This window comes from Cnephaeus nilssonii, assembly GCF_951640355.1.
Source record: "Cnephaeus nilssonii genome assembly, chromosome: 1".
Classification (NCBI taxonomy): domain Eukaryota; kingdom Metazoa; phylum Chordata; class Mammalia; order Chiroptera; family Vespertilionidae; genus Cnephaeus; species Cnephaeus nilssonii.
In genome coordinates, this window is record NC_137072.1 from 20,321,265 (window position 1) to 20,337,746 (window position 16,482).

The following is a 16,482-nucleotide window of genomic DNA, read 5'->3' on the forward strand; positions in this document are numbered from 1 at the left end:
CAGTTGGGGACAACCAGGCCGGTGGGGGGGGGGGACTGTTTGGGGTGACCAGGCCGGCTGGAGGGGGGCAGTTGGGGGCGACTAGGCCAGCAAGGGGGGCAGTTAGGCGCGATCAGGCAGGCAGGCAGGTGAGCAGTTAGGAGCCAGTGGTCCCGGATTGTGAGAGGGATGTCCGACTGCTGGTTTAGGCCTGATCCCCACCAGCAGTCGGACATCCCCCTAGGGGTCCCAGATTGGAGAGGGTGCAGGCTGGGCTGAGGGGACCCCCCCCCCCGGCCCTGTGCACTAATTTCGTGCACTGGGCCTCTAGTAGTTATTATAAGGAAGAGAAGAAAATATTTTGTTTTCCTATTGAAAATATACTGAAATGGAAATGCAGTATACTTAGTTCTAAAACCAGGCAATGATATATTGATCATATTAGGATCAATGTCTCCTATTAACTGTCAATGAGTGACACATAGTTTAAAACAAAGATACTAGCTCCAGTGGTGTGGTTCAGTGATTGGGCTCGATCTATGAACCAGGTGGTCACAGTTGGATTCCGGTGGGGACACATGCCTGGGTTGTGGCTCGGTCCCCAGTGGAGCATGCAGGAATAAGCCAATCAATGATTCTTTCTCATCATTGATGTTTTTGTCTCTTCCTCTCCCTTCCTCTCTGGAATCAATAAAAATAAAACAAAGGCTGAACAAGAGTTTTCCGGTTTAAAAATATCTCTTATTGTACAAACAGTAAACAATGAATTACACACTGCACGGTACCGCTTCAAACCTAACACTTTAGTTCCAACCTTCATTTTTAGGAATGTAGGCCTATTTAATCTCGGCAAATAAATTTTTTTTTTTTTTGTCCACAGACACTTACGTCTGTGGTCAAGTGGCAAGTGTAGGCACTTCAGCAGACCTCCTGCTTCCTCCTTAAGATGGCCTTGCTCTGAGAGCCCAGGGCCCAGTGGGGCATGAGCAACCTTACTCGATGGGTGCACTATTTTCGATCCTCCCTGAGGGTGACCTTTAGCCTAGGGCAGAGGCCAGGAGAGCAAGGGCCACCGACCTACAGGTGTTGTAGAAAGACAGCAGGAACCCACACCGCCTCACTCCCCAAGTGCGGGGCCTCGGGAGGCTGCGCTCACAGCCTTGGGGGCGGAGAAGGCGAGGAGGGCTGGGGAGGTGAGATTACGGAGTCCAGCTTGTGGGGAGGGGGCCTGGCTCGTGGGCGTCCCGGGAAGACAGCGCCTTGTTGGGAAGTTGAGTGTGGCGGGCAGTGGAAGCCGCTCGGAGGCGACTCCAGAGGCCGCCCCGCCGCGCCCTCCGCGCCCCTCCGCGCCCCGCCGCGCCCCCAGCCCAACAATTCCCGCGCCCGCCGGTTCCCTAGGAGTCGCCATGGCAACGGACGCAGGTTCGGGCCTCCCAGACCCTCCGGCGGGGAATCGCGCGGGAGGCGCACGACCCAGCGGCAAACTCCCAGGCTCCGATGGAGAACTGGGAGGACACGTCCGAGAGCGAGGAGTGCTGGAAGAACCTGGAAAACCTCGAGTCCGCCATTGAACAATTCCAGATCAGCCCCAGGTGACGGCGCGGGCTGCTGCGCCCGCGCGGCGCCGCCTTCCCTTCCGCGGGGTCCCGCCCGCCGCGCCCCGCCGCCCCGGCCCCGCGCTGGACGCCTCAGGGCTGCGCTTTGATTTCTTAAATCTATTACTGAACCCCGAGAGCGCGGGCTGTGGAGCCAGACTGCCTGGCTTCAAGCCTGACGACCCGGTCACAGGGCCCCTGAGTTGGGCCAATTACTGCCCGGTGCCCGGTCACCCCGTTGGAACAGCCCGATGATGATGAACGGGGCTGCCTCCTTGCCTCGGGGAACAGGGACTGAGCCCGCCTGGTTAAGGTGTTCAGAAGCGTACCTTATACATAGCACCATCTGTTACTCTTTGATCCTTTTTTAGTTTCTGTCCTTCACACTGCTTTGTCTCCTCTCCTCCAGTTTTGTTTATTTGGATAATACAGAGCTGATGTTTCTGGGGAAAATATATATATTTTTTCTTTTTTAAATCTTTAAAATCGGCAGGTGGCCAGCAATAGGTTAGCCTCTATGGGAATACTTACAATTCTCTAAGACAAGGGGCCACATGGTGTCAGATGGCCTAGCCCCTCTCACTAATAAAGGAGAGAGAGAGAGAGAGAGAGAGAGAGAGAGAGAGAGAGAGAGAGAGAGAGAGAGAGAGAGAGAGGAGACGCCACAGCTGTCCTGGCGGCCCAAACCTGGGGGCTGATCCAGTGAGTGAGCCGCCGCTGCCAGGTCAGGCCTCCCAGCTCAACTGTATTGGTGGGTGCGCTTTTTAGATGAATCAGGCTGCACACAGGACCTGGTTAATTGGTGGTTGCGAAAGGCACAAGTAGGCGGTAGTGCGTGGTAAGCACCCTGGGCACACAGTGTCTAGCCTGTTCCAGCTGTTTACCCATAGGAATGACTCCCTGCCCCGGACTCCTCGGCATTCTGTGGTGGGTAGTTCTCCCACAGAACGCACCGGCTAGGCTCAGCGAACAGACCGACAATGCCAGGTGCTCAGCGAGTGCATGTGGCCTGAACAAAGGAGCCGCTGATGGCCATGTTCATGTCTCTTCACTCACAGTGCTGGGGACACGCTGCTGGTGCCCTGGTATGAGCGTGTGAGTGAGCTAGGCTCCAGTACTGACTGCAATCCTGGGATTGAGGCAGAGTTAGGCACTGGGAGACAGCAGTCTGTCTACCCATGGACGAAAGACCTGCCTTTGTGAAGTTTACACTCCACTCAGGAAACCAATGACAAAAAGGAAACTATATAATAAGTAAGTTAGATAATGGCGGTAACTGCTAAAGAAGAAACAGCAGGAGAGAGCAGAGGGAATTGAGTGTAGATGTACTCTCAGATACGTGGTCAAGGAAGATTTGGCCGAGATGACATTGACGTGAAGACCGCTGGCTTGAGAGGGAACCATGCGCATATATTGGGACAGCGTGTTCCGGACAGGGTGCAGGAAGTGGGAAGGAGTGGGCCTGGGTATTCCAGGACCATCGAGGAGGTCAGTGTGGCTGGAGCAGAGTGAGAGGGGAGAGCACTGGAGGTGAGGTCAGAGGTAAGAGGATGGTACCAGATGGTGTGGAACCTAGATTACGGAAGGGACTTCAGCTTTGACCTTGAATGAGATGATTCTGTTTTCAGTGGGGAGCTCCCTGTGTCCCACCAGTTGCCGGTGGAAGTGGGCTTCTTGTGATGTCAGGAGGAAAGGAATTTTGTGACTTGCACAGGACAATGAGTGGTATTTATTCGCATGGAATGAAATCCCTGAGTTTCCAAGGTCCCCTCTCCCTGCGTTCCACCATTGAAGAAGCCCAGTTGTGGCTTCAGCAGAGCGAGGATTAGAACTGTTGCTCAGAGTTTCTGTTCCATATCTGCACAGTCCAGTCTAGCATCAGGCGACCTTAGCTTGTGTTCCCAGCTATAGTCCATCACATGTGGGGTTTCTAGGGCTACATGGCTATGGAGGGAACACGGGCAAGTGCAAGGAAACAGGAGCAAAGCCAGAGGAACAAGAGAGAACAATTTTTTATTTATTTTTTTGTCTGAGAATTTTAACTCTCTCAAATTCCATGTGCTTGCAGTGGCTCCACCCCCTCTAGTCAATTATCTTTGTTCCAGGCTAGACTGACAGGCAAGTATTTTCCCTACCTCACCCCAACGTACTGCTCATGTGTTCATCTTTCCTTTGTTGGACCCCTCCCCCCAAGTGATCTGCAGGGAATGGACCAGTGTTTCCCTGGGGAGGGCAAAGTTGCAGCTTCCTAGTAAAGCTGCCCTGATGGCCATGCTTATAATATCTGGCCGTTTGCCCCTTTCCTATGAATAATAACTAGCCAATTATAACAGTAACCATACAATGTGTTTTTTCAATACCACCAAGCAATTCTCCAAATTCTCAGTGGACCCTGACTGGTTGTTCTACAGTTTAATTCAATTCTGACACTGGCTACCTGGAGGTGGCATCAGATCCCACAGGTTAGGGGCTCAGTCCCACAGGCCTGCCTTTCTTCTTCGTCTTCAGATGCCAATTGCAAGTCCAGATTGTCATCTGTGCTTCTGACCACCAGCTATACATTGGAGGTTTCCATGACCCCTTCCACAGGTTTGATTAACGTGCTAGAACAGCTCACATGAATCAGGAAACAAGTTTTCTTACTAGGTTATTTGCTTATTACAAAGAATATTAAATATCATATGAATAGCCAGATGAAGAGACACATAGGGCGAGGTCCAGAAGGTTCTCTGGCACAGGAGCTTCTGTCCCGTGGAGTTTGAGGTATACCACCCTCTCTGTGCATGGATACATTCTTTTTTTAAAAAAAAATAAATTAAAAGATTTTTATTCATTTCGGAGAGAAAGGGAGAGAGAGAAACATCAAAGATCAGAGAGATTCATTGATTGGCTGCCTCCTGCACACCCCCTGCTGGGGATTGAGCCCACAACCTGGGCATGTGCCCTTGACTGAAATTGAACCTGGGACCTTCAGTCTGCAGGCCGACTCTCTATCCACTGAGCCAAATCGGCTAGGGCATGGATACGTTCTTATTCACCAACCTGTAAGCTCTCTAAATCCCATACATTAGAGATTTTATGGAAGCTTCATTATGTAGGCGAGATTGAGTAAATCATTCCCTTTTGGTAATTAATTTATCCTCTACCTCCTTTCTGGAGGTGGGAGTGGAGCGTGGGATTGAAAGGTTCAACCCTCTTATAGTGGCTGGTTCCTCTGCTAATTGCCCCCATCCTTAAGGTCTGTCACCTCACTAGGAGAAACCAAGATGGCGGCATAAGTAAACACCTAAACTGCTGCCTTGCACAACAAATTCAAAACTACAACTAAAAGACAAAATAGACATCACCCAGAACCACAGGAAGGCTGGCTGAGTGGAAATTCTACAACTAGAAGGAAAGAGAAAAGCACACTGAGACTCACAGGGAGCTGCGGAAGGCAGAGGTTTGGAGGCGCGCGTGCGGAGAGGGCTGGCAACTAAGTACGCAGCTGTCTTTTTCAATCGGGAGGGAGACAAAAGCTCCTGACTGCTCTGAACTCCAGTTCCGTGCGAGACTCTGGGGACCCAGACTCATACAGGGAGAAACTGGACTGTCTGGCAGCGGGCGAAACTCGAGGGCGGCTTTCTCTCAGAGGTGCTTGCAGCAATTACCGAGGGACACTGAGAGCCAGGGACCTCTTAGGGCAGGGCTGACAGGAAGCCATTTGCTGTTTGCTCCACCCTGAGATCCTGCCCCATCCAAGCTGAGCGCAGAGGCTTTTGCATATGAATGGCCTGGTCCTTTGAATTCTAAACTTACCTAACAAACTGCAGCTGAGTCAGTAAGACCCAGAACATCCAAAAGAAGGCCCAAGGCCCTGCAGCAGCTTGCATTGCTTCACAGCTGGGCCTCATCTGGGCACCTCCAAAACCCAAACAAAGAAGAGGAATCTGCAGATCTCTCCATAGCTCCTGTTGGGTGGCCTCAGGCAGAGGCTAAATTAGCACCTCCTTGGAGATCCAAGAGCCAGTGTACCCAGGGGTCAGAGTAGGACCATCCAGATTACAACTCCTCAGATCCATAAGGGACACACTCAGGAGGCAGACTCAGTGAGCACCAAAGCCCCACTGAAGCAAGTCTTGTCTCATAAGGGTGTCTCCAGCACAGAAGTTCTCCCATCATAGACACAGCTGATCGTCACAGCCAATTGGCCTGGGGGTCAATTCCTCCCAGTGATACCAACAACAATCAAGGCTTAACTACAACAAGACTGTGCACACAGCCCACAAAAGGGTGCACCAAGAGTGTCCACCTCAGGTAACTGGGGAGGCTGAGCCACTGGGCCCTATAGGACACCTAGAACACAAAGCCACTCTATCAACTCAGAAAAGCAGCCAAAATGTGGAAACAAAGAAACAGGTCACAGATGAAAGAAATGGAGGAAAGCAAACGGCTGGATATAGAGTTCAAAACCACGGTTATAAGGTTTTTCAAGAATTTTCTAGAAAAGGTCGATAAATTTAGTGAGACCCTCGAGGATATGAAAAAGGACCAACAGGAAATTAAGTATACACTGACTGAAATAAAAAATAATATACAGAGATCCAACAGCAGACTAGAGGATCGCAAGAATCAAGTCAAAGATTTGAAATACAAAGAAACAAAAAAACACCCAACCGGAAAAGAAAAAAGAGAAAAGAATCCAAAAATATGAAGATAGTGTAAGAAGCCTCTGGGACAATTTCAAGCATACCAACATCAGAATTATGGGAGTCCCAGAAGAAGAGAAAGAGCAAGATACTGAAAACCTATTTGAAGAAATAATGACAGAAAACTTCCCCCACCTGGTGAAAGAAATAGACTTACAAGTCCAGAAAGCACAGAGAACCCCAAACAAAAGGAATCCAAAGAGGACCACACCAAGACACATCATAATTAAAATGCCAAGAGCAAAAGACAAAGAGAGAATCTTAAAAGCAGCAAGAGAAAAACAGTTAGTTACCTACAAGGGAGTACCCATACGACTGTCAGCTGATTTCTCAACAGAAACTATGCAGGCCAGACGTGAGTGGCAAGAAATATTCAAAGTGATGAATAGCAAGAACCTACAACCAAGATTACTCTACCCAGCAAAGCTATCATTCAGAATTGAAGGTCAGATAAAGAGCTTCACAGATAAGAAAAAGCTAAAGGAGTTCATCACCACCAAACCAGGATTATATGAAATGCTGAAAGGTATTCTTTAAGAAGAAGAAGAAGAAGAAAAAGGTAAAGATAAAAATTATGAACAACAAATACATATCTATCAACAAGTGAATCTAAAAATCAAGTGAATAAAAAATCTGAGGAACAGAATAAACTGGTGAATATAATAGAATCAGGGGCATAGAAAGGGAGTGCACTGACAATTCTCGAGGGGAAAAGGGTGTGGGGGGTGTGGGAAGAGACTGGATAAAAATCGTACTTATGGATGAGGACAGTGGCGGGGGGTAAGGGCAGAGGTTGGGGTGGGAACCGGGTGGAGGGGAGCTATGGGGGGGGGGGGAAAAAGAGGAACAATTGCAATAATCTGAACAATAAAGATTTATTTTTTTTAAAAAGTCACCTCCCTAACAAACTCAGGTGTTGTTGAAAAGAGTTTGTTATGAATGACAAAAGACCCCATTCACCTTTTCCATGCTGAAGCTATTTAGGAACTGAGGACCAAAGACCAAATATAGCAAAACATGTCCCCATTGCTCTTGTTGTATAGGAAATTACAAGAGTATTGGGAGCTGTGAGGCATGAAGACCAAAATATCTATTTATTTTAAATCACACTATCACAGATGGGAAGCCAAGAGGGGATTGGAGCAGAGGAATCACATGACCTGACTAATCTTTTTTTTTTCTTAAGATATGTTTTGATTACTTTTACAGAGAGAGGAAGGGAGAGAGAAACATTGATTGGCTGCCTCCTACAGGCTTCTTACCAGGAATCAAGCCTGCAACCCAGGCATGTGCCCTGACTGGGAATTGAACCAGTGACCCCTCAGTTAGGACTCAGTGCATGATGCACAACCACCAGGGTGATGTAACTAATCTTTCAGTAGGATTTCTCTGGTTGCTGTTTTGATTATAGATTATAATGAGAATAAGGGCTGAAATGGGGAAAACGAGTTGTAGGGGAGGAAATAATTTTTATTGACTCTTTTAGGATCTTGGCTGAACATCCCCCATTACCTACACCCCATAATAAAAGACAGATTAACAGGAGAAAAACAGAAGTTTAATAACATATATACTTCCTGTATACATGGAAGATGCCTAGCAAAACTAAGTAAATCCCTGAAATAGCTAAAGCCACCACCTTAAATACCATCCCCACACCTAATTCAGTACACCTAATGTTACCAAATCCAAGTTTGTGTGCCTGATGCTTCAAAAGGCCAAAATTCAGCCCAGCCCAGCTAAAGACAAAAGAAGATGTTATGGGGGAGAGGGGCTAGAGGGGGCCAATGCGGGGAAAAGGGGGACATATGTAATACTTTCAACAATAAAGAATTATTAAAAAAAAGAAAAAGAAAAATAATCAATCTTATAACTCTAGCCAAAGGCCCAGATTAATGAATTAATGTAAACATAAAAGAAAAATTTCAACAGTTTGTTTCAGGGTCTAGCTTTGGCTGTCCCCTGTGGAATGCATGTTATCAATTAATGTATTGAATAATAACAATAATAATGAATAGTAATAACAATTTTAGAAGACTTAAAAAAAGGTGTTATGGGAGGTTAGCAGGGAAAGTGTAATAAACTGAGGCAAGTATTGTCATGCAGATTTAAGTCAGTGCTTTCTCCATTGATAAGGTCCTCTTCCCGTGATCTAGTCATCCTTCTCTTCCTGGTACAGAGAAGGAGACCCTAAAATTGGAGGTTTCCTTTATATATGTAAATTTCTCTTATAAAAGGGCAACCTCTACTGTTTTTAGAGCTTCTCCTGTGTATGCAATTTCTCAAAATAATTAGCTGGGGGAAAAAATCCTGATGCCAAAGAGGCATATTTTGGGTGCCATCTAACTACTCTTCTAAAGTTCAAAAAAAGATGTCTACACTGGCTATATCAACTTGGGAGTAATTGGCACAATGATGGCTCTAGAGCTGGGAGACTTGGTGAGACAACCTAAGGAAATGAGCATACAAAGCAAAGTCTCTGAGCCTTGGGGTACATCAAAACTGTGTGTTCTTGAAGAGGCAAAAAGGGAAACAATGTTTTTCTTATTTAAAATTGAGCAGTGAAAATTTAGCACACCTAATGTTACTAAACCCAAGTTTGTGTGCCTGATGCTTCAAAAGGCCAAAATTCAGCCCTAGCCGTTTTTGGCTCAGTGGATAGAGCATCTGCCTGCAGATTGAAGGGTCCTGGGTTCAATTTCTGTCAAGGGCATATACCTGGGTTGTGGGCTTGATCCCCAGTGGGGGGTGTGCAGGAGGCAGCCCATAAATGATTTTCTCTCACCATTGATGTTTCTATCTCTCTCTCTCCCTCTCCCTTCCTCTCTGAAATCAATAAAAAAATAAAAATAAAAAAAGGCCAAAACTCAGAATACCAGAGCATGGAGTAAGGAAAGATTTATTGATTGAGAAGGTGCCAACTGAGAACATGGGAGACTTAATAGTGCCTCAAATCCATCTTGCTCATTGGACTACGTTAAGGGCTTTTATGGGATTGGAGGAATACATATGATATATATGCGAAAGTGCTGGCAGGGCAAGTTTTAATTGGAAGACCTTGGAACGTGGCCAATTATGTTAAAGGGGCGTCAGCAGTGGATCTTCCTTCACTTCTGAAAGGGTTCTGGTGTTCAAGTGCTGGTTTGTCCCTGACCTTCCCTGGCCTTTCTTTTTGGGGAGAGGTTCCTGGTGCAGCAGCTGGAGGTCAAAGTTCTCTCCTCTGCACAAGCGTTGGTTTCGGCTGGTCTGTTGTCTCTGAGAAGTAACTCAGTATCTTGTTAAACAGGATAGGACAATTTTGAGCTGGTTCTGTGATTACACTAATGCCATTTTCTTTGACTCATTCATTAATGAGTATTTATTAGGATAGAATTTTCTAGGATTCAGTGAGAAGTGCCATGTCAGTCTATTAGTAAATATTCATTGATCTGTTTTCTACAATAAACACATTCATTTTGTATCTAGTTTATTAAAAAAAACTATAATTGTTATATTTTCCAAGACTGTATTTTATGCATAACAGCCAAGCTATAATTTAGAAATTAAATCACTGAGACTATAAATAAGGACTGTGAAGGAAGCACTTACTAAATTTGTTGTGATGTGGGTTTTAATTCTAGGCAGCGGGGTTGTCATCTATAATTAGAGACATTGAGATTTAGTGGGAAACTGAAAAATGACCCTTTATGTCTCACTTAGATTCTGAATGAACCATATCTTTCTGAATCAATCATACAGTAAGTTAGGACGCAAGGGACCTTAGAGCTACAGATTTGTTCTCACTAGGTATGGAGATTAGGAACCTGTCACTCCAGGCTTATTATGTTAGACTAGAGGCCTGGTGCATGACATTCGTGCACTGGGGGTAAGGGGTCCCTCAGGCTGGCCTGCACCCTCTCACAGTCTGGGACCCCTCAGGGGATGTTCCCTGAGGGGTCCTTAGCAATGTTGTGGAGGCAGGAGAGGCTCCCACCACCGCCCTTGTGCTCGCCAGCCGTGAGCCCAGCTTCTGGCTGAGTGCACTGACCACCAGGGGGCAGCTTCTGCTTGAGCGTCTGCCCCCTGGTGGTCAGTGTGCATCATAGTGACCAGTCATTCCACTGTTCGGTTGATTTGCATATTAGCCTTTTATTATATAGGATAAGTTATTTACTCTCTTTGAGCCTCAGTTTCCATATCTTCAAAACAAGGAAGTTAATATCTCTCTTAAGAGATTATTGGGAGGATAAACTGCAGGGAAAATGTGTGTGTTGATGCATATATCTTAACAAAGCACATTGAACAAATTAAGTACTCAATAAATAGGCACTAATATTATTTTTGGACACTCTAGAGGAGGTATCTGTAAAATTTTTGAACTTAATTTAAAAATATTGTATTGTAGCATTATAGTATTATGGCACCAAAGGAAAACTGAAAACATTATTTCACATTTCAAAAATCATATCCTGAAAATATTTTGGGAGTTTTTTGTATTTTTATTATTTCAAGCTTTTTTGAGATATAATTGATACATAACATTATATATTTGTAACATTAACTACCCACGTTTCATATACCTACTGCCCACAACAGATTTTTTGCTTATAAAGGAAAGGAAAGAAAGAACACACACGTTCAAGCTTAATAAAAAAATGAAGTTGAGTGAGTCCTCCTAGGGGCACGCCCACTTGACTCTCCTTTTCCAGTGAATTTTCTTTCTCCTGAACTCATGCAAGTCCCCATGAGACTTGCATTCAGGGGAGCAAAGGACTGCCACAACTCATCCCAGGCTAATCCCCGGACCTGTGTCCAAGGCCCCTTTTCTCTGACTTTCTAGTGAGTTGACAGCAGCCCCCCCACCTTGGCTCACTTTTCCCCATAACGTTTCCAGAGCTAAAGCAGCCCCACCTGTTCTCTCTCTCTCTCTCCTTGCTTCTTCTATCCTAAGCCCTTCCTTGTTTCACTGTCCCCAGCTTTAATAAACATACTATCAAAAAAAAAAAAAAAAGAATAGTGTTAACGAAAAAACCATTGAAACCTGTAAAGAATTTTAGTGAGTTTATTTGAGCCAAACTGTCGACATATGCCGGGAAGCAGAACCTCAACGAATTGAGATTATGCTCCGAAGAATGGTGGGTTACATCTGTATTTATACATTGCCATCAAAGGAGGGACATAGGTGGGCTACATGAAATTCATTGGATAAAGTCAAACGGTGGGAAACCCCTGGGATTGGACAAAAAGTAAAATGATGGACACATACTTAGGTGGGTACAGGAACAATTAACAGGATAATGAAGGAATTTGAGGCATCTGTCCTGGCACCTACCACATTTGGTTGTGCCCCAGGGGCTCCAGCAAAAGAAGGAAGTTACAAGTTACCCAGACATCTCACAGATATGTTATCTTAGAGGCGAAAAGGCAAATGGGCTCAGGAAAGAAGATCTAAGTTGATCTTTGTCAGGGAAGGTATCAGCTTAGGAATGACTGCCCACTATAACCTGTTTGTAGTTAAATATTTAATTTTCAAACCATCCTTTGTGGTTATTCCAGGTCTCTGAGTTTGCAAGACTGCCACGCAGGCCTCCCCTGAGCTTGTCAGGTTAGCATGTGGCTCCTTTCGTCCACACATTCCCCTTTTGGTCATAAATCAATCCAAAGGATGCATTGATGACCAACCTTTTGGTTGGATAATGGAGTCCCACGGTGCTAGGAAGGCTCATTCCTAGGATGTCTCAGTGTCAGCATGTCTTGCTGAACAGGTGGACCACTGGGGATGGGGCAAGACCATAACCTTAGATGGCATTTAAGGTCGAATTATATATTTTAAAAAGGCAGGTAAATGGGAGGCAGTCAAATCCTATATGTCCTTGTTAAAAAGAATTCTGGATCATTTCTAATTTTGAGCCACCATGATCCGAGTCTTTTTGCTGTTTGTCTTACGTTTTGCTTTTCTGCATCTAATATAACATTTACATATCAAGAACAAAAGTAACAATAGTAAACCAATAACACTGATTAGGAACAGAAAATGTCTAATACTAGACAAGGAAAATTCTAAGGGGAACAAGCATCACAGCTAACCAAAAAACCCTTTACATGTATTATCATAATCTTTTATTAAGCTAATTATGCTTTCCTCCTTCATCCACTGTCATTTGTACCTTATGATATGTTTGGCCAAATGAATTAAGACTCTACTATTTCATTATCTAGAAGCTCTAATTTTCTTCTGGCCAATTAGTTCCCATAAAAATGGCTTCATGGGGAGGAGTTCAATTTCCCAATACATTGGTTTTTCAGTATCAATATTATCACAGATTTTATGAACACCAGGCAAAGTCATTCTGACTATAATTTCAGTATTACACCATATTCTAGTATTATTTAATGTAAACTTGGTGATATTACAGTAAAGATTGCTTTTAACCCTTCCCAGCAAAAACGCCCCTTTCCTATATACTATATTGTTATTTGTTGGGGTAGATACAATAAGCCAGGACTGGGTGAATTCAGTATTCCATATGGATTGAGGGCATAACCATTCACTTTTCCAATTTTCAGACAGTGAGATGGGTTCACATTGTTTATTATTTTTAAATATGGCCCATCTACTTCCCATTGGAAGTATTGTAGTATTATTGAGGATGGTCCCTATGCCGGCCAGTTGAACTACTGGGAATTTAAGCCTAGGATTTAACTCGCATCTGGGCTTTTAAAAACACAATATTGTAGATCACATTTCCCATTTAAAATTTTCCAAATGCCTGGGGAACCATATGAGTCCCATAAGTGTCTGGCCTGGGCTTCTGCAGCCATTATAGTTGGCCATTGTTTCATAGCCACTTCAGATTCCTTGCATTAGCATAGACAACAGGCCCAGTTGAATTAGGGCACAAGCATGTTCCCATTGTTGGGTTTGGGCATGAGTTTTTAGTCTGTCGAGCCTGTTCTATCCATTAAACTAAGGCTTTATTATCTTTCCATGCTGCTTCCCACTGTTTTTCCTTCTTCCAGAAACAGCATTCCCGCTATGTGACCTATTTGAGATAAAAATCTTTTTCTAATGAATGACATTCTTCATTAGCTACATACAACTTCAGCTTGTCCCGGATACCAAGGCCAGCCCCTACTGCTCCAAGTATTCCCCTTTTGCTTCTTTTAGGGGGACCAATGTTGTTGGATCCACCAGGAATGTTGTTGCCATTGGGTAGCTATGGCTTGGGAGCAGTTAGGGTATACTGAGTGGAGCCCAAAATGTTGAGTTTCCCATGCCATAGTTAAATGGGTGAAGGTGACCCCCAAATGAGCTAGAGTTTGAGTATTCCATAGGGCTTCCCATAAGCGTCCAGGACGCAAGGATGGTGGGGTAGTTACAGACATATCTACCCACCAAGTAATGCCAATAATTTCTGAAATAGGGACCCATTGATTTCTTTCTTGCTTCACAGACATCCAGCCACAAGAGCATGGCTGGTGAGTCCGAGGACATGGTATGCTATGACAGATAGGACAGGCTGCTGCAAGCCTTTGGCCATCATATCCAGGTGTTTTTCTTAGCTATTCATCACCCATCTCTATAGCCATACAATATTCATCCAGATTACATCCATATACAATTCTACCAGTGGAATTATCAGGGAAATATTCTTGGAGGTATTTGCCTAAGGTGGGTCCTTTATAATAGATAGAGCCAGAAAACAACAACAACAACAACCAAAGCTTATATTGATAGGAGAAGACCAATGTGTGGCTAACAAGGCATTAATTTCACTATCATACCTGATAACCAGAACATCATTGTATAGTAGGTAGGAAAGGTTAGCAGGTATCTAAGTTAAATTTTTCATATCTAATAAAGAAAGAGGTCTGCGGGGGGGGGGGGGGGGTAGACATTGTTTCCACTAGGGAACCATAAGGATGATAATAATATGAAAATCATTTTATGTACATTCAATCAGTATCAATCAGATGATATAAAAACAAGCTATCAGTTTGTGAGTATACAGGCCTTGTTGACGTCATCTTGGGATAGCTGTCTGCCTCCGTGGTCAGCGACTTCTCGTCCTTGAAAAGTCTGTGATCTCCGCTGCAGATGGAGATGGTGTCAGAGATGGGAGTAGATGTCCATTCACAGTCAGATGCCTTTTTTAAATGAGAAATGTGAATCCATGAGCTAACTCCTTTAAGCTTAGCTGCACATGGGTTAGTTAGTAATACCTGGTAAGGTCCCCTCCAATGAGGTTGGAGAGTTTTTTTATTTGGTGTCTTTTCCAAGACAGCAAATCTCCTGGTTGTAAGCCATGATCTTTGAACGCTTCGTCTCCCGGGAGCGCACTGTGAAATGAATCTGTTACCAATTTGTTAGTTCCTATAATGCAGAATGTCTGCTCTTTACTTTTCCCTATATTCAGGAAACAAGAGATTTAAGAGTCAACAATATTTTAAATAGAATCATAAGAATAATTATCTTCAATTCATTTAGTCCCATAGTTGTTTTTGTTTATTTATTCCTTGAAGTTCTATAAATCTTCATCCAGTTCAAAATATGACCTGCTTAGAAGCCTGCAAGTTAGAGTAAATCTGAGTCCTTTTCATGGATTTTTCTAGACATATATACCTACAAATGCATCAGAATAAAGCTGTCCACAAATGACAAAAATTTAAAAGTGGCATGGTTATAGATTTGATAAAAACTTTGCTTTTCTATAAAATATAACATTCCAAGACAACAACTTCTTGGTAAGTAATAATCCCTGTAAAATGACATAGAGAATAATATAAAATTTGTATACCTTTAGATTCAATTATAATTTCAACATATAAAGAATAATATGTAAGAGTTTAAAATGAGGCACATGGCTTATTGCAAGCAGTGTATTGAGCATTGAAAATAATACATAAACTCCCAATATGTGAATCACTGGCAGACGCCCCCACAGGGAATCATGACTCTTGGCTTGCCAGTGTCCCTGACTGGACACATGCTACCCTCCTAAAGTTTCCTGTTTGAACTTGGCTCTGAGAATCTCTGCAAGTTTCTTTCTGAAGCAGAGTGCCTTAACGATGCATGTGACCTGTCCTTGCTCTTGATTGGAGCTCAGGCACATGGTCTTTCCCGATTGGCTAATTCAAAGGGAGGGGTTGGCCCTTGCTCTTTCAAGGGGAGCGGCAAGCCATGCGGCCAACATGGCGGCTGCCAAGTCACAGTCCAAAATGGAGGCTGTCTAAACTATTCTTTGACAGAGAAGATGATTTGTTTATTCTCACAACAAATAAGGAAAGAGCAAACCAAATCCCTAAAAGATAGACAGCCACAATTATGTTTTCAGACAAACAGACACAAATCTCACTAGCTGTTTCTGGAGGCTGAACCCTGAGAGGGAGAGCAAGAAGAGCCCCCAAGATTAATAAGAATTCTTGGCAGCTGCTGGGACGTTCTTGCAATCTCTCTCACGCCTTCAACCCCACCACACACAACTAGGCTTCCCCAAAGCGGGACTTGCCTCTTCTTTCAACAAATTAAACAACAACAAAGAGACACAAAAACATCAACACTCTTATACAGGCGCGCAGAAAACACACTAAGAATTTACACCAGAGAATGTCTAGCATTAAAATTACCAAAGCAGTGTCTTTTGTCCCCGGTTCGGGAACTGCCTCTCTCTAGAATTTCAGTACATTCCCAAAGGACTATTCAAAAATGGCTGTAGACATTTGTTAACTTCAAAATAGTTCTGAAACAGTCTCTGAAAATCTTTTTTATTAATTTCCATCTTATTGGAAGAAAATTTTTTCTTAGAAGCTTCTAGTTTCCAAATCAAGATACGCTTCCCATATACTCATTCACTTTAATTTCAGAGCCGGCATTTTTTTTTTTTTTCTGCATGCAAAATATTAACATAGGTACCCCAAACAAACTGCATTTTTTTTCTTTCTTTTTTCTGGCCATTCCTCAGTTAATATTTTCTAGTTAAATTTTCTCATTACTGTTAAGTACTTGCAAGTAAAGGCTTCTTATCAGGAGTGTTAAATGAGGGCTGGGGTCTTGGGAGCTTCTAGCCTTGGAGGCACAATTTCCCATGTTAAATTTTTTTATTTTTGGATATCTGTAGTCTGAGCAAACTTTAGATATGTTATGTAGTAGGTCAAATGTGGCCTCAGTTTCTCTCCCGGCTGTCTAAAACCACAAAAAAAGTTTTGGGGCCCGGGCAGACCAAATCTTATGGTGGCCCCCT

General features: G+C 44.0%; 1 protein-coding gene across 1 annotated transcript in view; it reads left to right on the forward strand.

Moving 5' to 3' along the window:
• Positions 1-1,476: 1,476 nt before the first annotated feature.
• LOC307102562 (uncharacterized protein C10orf67, mitochondrial) overlaps positions 1,477-16,482 on the forward strand; it is a gene marked incomplete at both ends in the record, with an annotated part of 171,412 nt that continues 156,406 nt past the window's right edge. Inside the window, one exon of the mRNA XM_079776167.1 lies at positions 1,477-1,571. Within this exon, the coding sequence (XP_079632293.1) occupies positions 1,477-1,571 (95 nt within the window). The remainder of the gene's footprint in view (positions 1,572-16,482) is intronic.